We start from the raw sequence: 4,844 nt of genomic DNA, 5'->3' as shown, positions 1-4,844 counted from the left end.
TATTTTTATTTTTTGTTTTATTTTTCCGAGACAGGGTCTCTCTGTGTAGCCTTGGTTGTCCTGGACTCGCTTTGTAGACCAGGCTGGCCTCGAACTCACAGTGATCCACCTGTCAAGGGCTACTTTAAATCTACCCTCTGTCCACTTGAATCTGACCTGTAGAGTGTAGCTGGCCAGCTAGATTCTCTCTTTCTTCAGACAGGGACTGTTTATACTGATTGAAGCACAGACCAGCTGTCGTTTGATTTTCTCCGACTTAGGAACGCGGAGGTCTTATGTGCTGACTTTATTTCGTTCCGAGCTTTATAGTTTAGCACAATGTCCAGCTCCCACTAGGTGCTGAACATGTTTTAAATTGAAGTATTAAACTTCCCCTGTAAACAAAGCAGATGTTTTCCAGCAAGAACGTGGCAATACGGTATGAGAGAAATGAGCTAGTTGCTGATCACCTACTCATTTTTCTTCTTCTTTTTGCTCCTCCCTCCCAGGTTTCTGGGACAGGTATGTGTCCATCAAAATGAAAGAAGGCGGAATCCTAACCCGACTGTGGATTCAGGAGAAAGATTGCTCGACAGCCAAAGGGAAGAATCACCTGGGCATAGCTCTCCTCAGTGATGCGTCTTTGCCAAGACATCATTAACATTTCCCACATGAGCAGCAACTGGTCAAGGGACATTCGTGCTTCCCTGTACAGCCTAATGTCACTCATAATCCTGGCCACTCTGGTTGGCAACTTAATAGTAATAATTTCTATATCCCACTTCAAGCAACTTCATACACCCACAAACTGGCTCCTTCATTCCATGGCCGCTGCGGACTTTCTCCTGGGCTGCCTGGTGATGCCGTACAGCATGGTGAGAACCGCTGAGCACCACTGGTATTTCGGAGAAATCTTCTGTAAAGTTCACACCAGCACCGACATTATGCTGAGCTCCGCGTCCATTTTCCACCTATCCTTCATCTCCGTCGACCGGTACTACGCTGTGTGCGACCCCTTGAGGTACAAAGCCAAGATCAACGTCTTGACGATTTTTGCGATGATCCTTGTTAGCTGGAGCGTCCCTGCTGTCTTCGCGTTTGGAATGATCTTCCTGGAGCTGAACTTGAAAGGAGCCGAAGAGCTGTATAGCAAACAGGTTGGCTGCCTGGGTGGCTGTTCGGCCTTCTTTAGCAAAGTGTCCGGAGTGCTGGCCTTCGTGACTTGTTTCTATATACCTGGATCCGTTATGTTATTTGTTTACTATAGGATATATTTTATAGCTAAAGGGCAAGCGAGATCAATTAATAGTGCAAATCTTCAAATTGGATTGGAAGGGAAAAGCAGAATGCCACAAAGCAAGGAAACAAAAGCTGCTAAGACCTTAGGGATCATGGTGGGCACTTTCCTCGTATGCTGGTGCCCTTTCTTTTTCTGTATGGTCCTGGACCCATTCCTGGGCTATGCTATCCCACCCACTTGGAACGATGCGCTGAATTGGCTTGGGTACCTGAATTCTGCCTTCAACCCAATGGTTTATGCCTTCTTCTATCCCTGCTTCAGACGAGCACTGAAAATGATTCTCCTTGGTAACATTTTCCAAAAAGATTCCTCTAGGTCTAAGTTATGTTTGTAATGCAATCCATGAGATCATTATATTTTACTGTTTTGTAAAAACAGTTGGTGATTACATTTATGAGAATAGTGAACCAACCATGGGGACTAAGTTCATTGACTTTTAAAATCAGTTATTTGAATAAAATATACATTCTGAGTTAACCCTTGGTGTTTGTGTATAATCTGCTATTTGACACAGGACGGATGTGATCTTTGACACTTATTGCTATGCAGGTTTAACTGTGGGAAATCCAGTATTAAAGACTTACGTGTAAAAGAATTTTCCCTGCTAAAAGATGGCTGTCTGTGAACTGACAGTGGTGGTTTATTCACTCAGAAACTGAAACCACCAATTGAGGTATTTCTCAAATAAATCTTACTGAATTAGTTTTAGGTTAAGTATCACTAGAAATTCAGATGAATTTAATAATAGTGACATTTTCATGACCAAATTAAATAAAGAGAGCCAATTAAAAATAATTAAAAAGTGCATTCCACTGTCTGTTCATAAATCTGAAGATCTTCTAAGGATGGTTAAATCCTTCCATCCCAGGACACAGTGGCTCATCTGTAATCTCAGTACTGGAGAGGAAGAGGCAGGAGGATTGTTATATCCTGAAGGCCAGTCTGGAAAACATAGCAAGTTCCAGGCATGGTCACATAAGATCCTGTCTCAAAACAAACAAACAAAGTCCTTTCCTCCATTATAATCCATTTCTGGACTGGCTAGCTTATTGATTGGGCTACATTTTGCTCTGGAACACTTTTTAAAACAGTGCAGCTGGCCTTTGAAGACAGTATATTGTAATACAAGTTACCTCTATCCCACTCTAAGACACTCCTTTGAATTCCTTCACCTATGAGACCAGTCTGTCAAATTTCAAAAAGGAAATAAACATTTTAAAAAAGATTTTTCTGTACTTTATATGCATTTCAATGGTTTTATTTATCCCAAGATGTTCCTTAAGATTATTTCCAGGTGTTGGGTAAATCTTTTAAAAAACTGTCATATTGATTTACCTGAGGCAAAAACCTCTAGGTATGAAGACCCAAAGGTTCAGAAATAACTGTCTGGGATTATGTGCAGTCATGTAGATGTGTGATTAGAGGACAATAAGGTACAAGGTACAGGCTAATGATAATAAATGGAATGAAATTGAAAAAAAAAAACCTCACTTTAATATAACCATTATTGTTGGTATGCAGTAAAGCTTATATTATATTTTCATTTAATGTGTTTGTGTTTTTTTTTTAATAAAAAACAAGCATACTCACCTTAATGTTGTTTTAACTTCTTTTAAATAATAATAATTATTTGGGGGGGTTTCAGGATGTAGCTTGACTAGTCTAGAATGTTCTGTGTAGACCAGGCTGGCCTCAAACTGAGAAAGCTCTGTCTGCGTTGGCCTCCCAAATGCTGGTATTTAAAGTATGTGCCACTACACCCAGCCATTAAAGTTTGTATATTCATTCTACAACCACTGAAGTTTTTATATGCACCACATCCAGCTGTTAAGGTTTTTGCATACACATTTCTTTTTTCTATTAGTCAATATTGCTATTAATGATAAATCATTGCCACTTGGGTTTTTAATTAAACCTGTATCGATCTATTTTTGAACATGTTCATAAGTCACATAATTCCACTTTTTTACTTAGTCACAAAGCCCTTAACACTTCTTTTTCTTTATAGGTTCTGCTTTAATACCAAAGCCTTAATATCCAAACCTTCCAGACAGACAGAAGGAAGGGCCTGCTTTCATTTTCCACATTCTCAGTTTTTCAATAGCCTGTTTGTCAGAAGGCGTGTGTGTGTGTGTGTGTGTGTGTGTGTGTGTGTGTGTGTGTGTGTTGTTGCTTGTCCAGTCCACAGCTGCTAGCTAACAAATTTTCAATCTCTCTCTCTCTCTCTCTCTCTCTCTCTCTCTCTCTCTCTCTCTATCTCTTTTCCGTTTCCCCCCACCCCTCACCCTAAGACAGCGTTTCTCTGTGTAGCCTTGGCTGTCCTGGACTTTGTAGACCACACGGGCTTCAAACTCACAGAGATCCACCTGCTTCTGCTTCCCAAGTGCTGGGATAACAGGTGTGCACCACCACATCTGGGTGAGATTTTTCATTTCAACTGGAGAGAATCTCTTCTAACAGTGATGAAGCCCTGGCCTCTGGCCTTCCCTGTTAACTACACAGATAAGTGCATGACCCAAGTTAAAGTTTTCCAAAGATTTTTCTCTTGAACTTGAGTCTTATAAATGTGGGCAGGCAATGCTCCTTCACACTATCATTAGTAGGAAATAGGCAAAGGATGTGGAGTTCCAGTTTGTGCAAGTGGTAAGGTCACGGTCACGCTGCTCCCCATCTGTCCATTTTCCAGGGTGTGTTCTGCAGCCTCCCGCGGAGTCCAGGAATCTAGACAGCCTTTCATGAATAGTTTTTAGTTATATTGATGGAAAAGATCTTATTGTAGAAGAATATGATTGTTCCAAGAAAACAATTATGACACTATGACTATTTCTTTCTAAGTCAATTTATGACAAAAATAACTTCCTGTTTCATGTTCCACTAAAAGTACTCATATAAATTCCTATTCCAGATCAGGTGGTAATATCTTAGCAAGGACACTTATTGGAAATGGATCATTGACAACAACAGATCAGGTAGTAATGTGTTAGCGAAGACACTTATTGGAAACAGATCATCGAGAAAAGTGCTGTCCTAAGAGGTTAGTGAGGCAGAAGGTCCCATCATGATTTTAAAGTATATCTAGAAATCAACAATTTAGTCTTTGCAAAGTCACACATATTTGCCAGGAAGTACCTGGAAGCATTCATATGGGCTTCTCTGAGTCACTCATGACTTTGAAAACTTAGTAGATCATGACTTATAAGAAGACAATTCTCTAGCATTTGAACCGGGCATTCACATCACTTAGACAATTGAGAGATCAGACTACTTTCATGCTTTTGTTACCTTCTTATTCTTAATCCTATTTGTTTGTTAATTTGTGTGGTATTAGGGATTTCTCCTCAGGCTTTACACATGCTAAACAAATACTGTAGCACTGACCAAGATCAACAGCAATTCTTGCCCTTTCATGAAGGAAACGTTAATATATGTAGTTTTCAGAAGATTTCACTGCAGCTCACTGGATATATGGGCAGTTGTAAAAACAAAGAATGCAAATTTCTTTTTTATAGACCTTTGCTATTCTCTTTCTCATCTCTTCTTTTCCTAAAATTACTTCCACGAGGCT

General features: G+C 40.0%; 1 protein-coding gene across 1 annotated transcript; it reads left to right on the top strand.

Annotated features, from left to right (window-relative positions):
- Nucleotides 1–614: 614 nt before the first annotated feature.
- On the top strand, nucleotides 615–1,613 carry TAAR1 (trace amine associated receptor 1; the record flags this gene model as incomplete). The annotated part of the gene is made up of 1 exon (XM_084775466.1): nucleotides 615–1,613. One exon carries the CDS (start codon nucleotides 615–617, stop codon nucleotides 1,611–1,613), a length of 999 nt encoding a protein of 332 aa, XP_084631592.1.
- Nucleotides 1,614–4,844: the final 3,231 nt, after the last annotated feature.

Source organism: Acomys minous (assembly GCF_964271855.1).
Source record: "Acomys minous genome assembly, chromosome: 3".
NCBI lineage: Eukaryota > Metazoa > Chordata > Mammalia > Rodentia > Muridae > Acomys > Acomys minous.
This window is presented reverse-complemented; position numbering and strand designations above follow the sequence as displayed.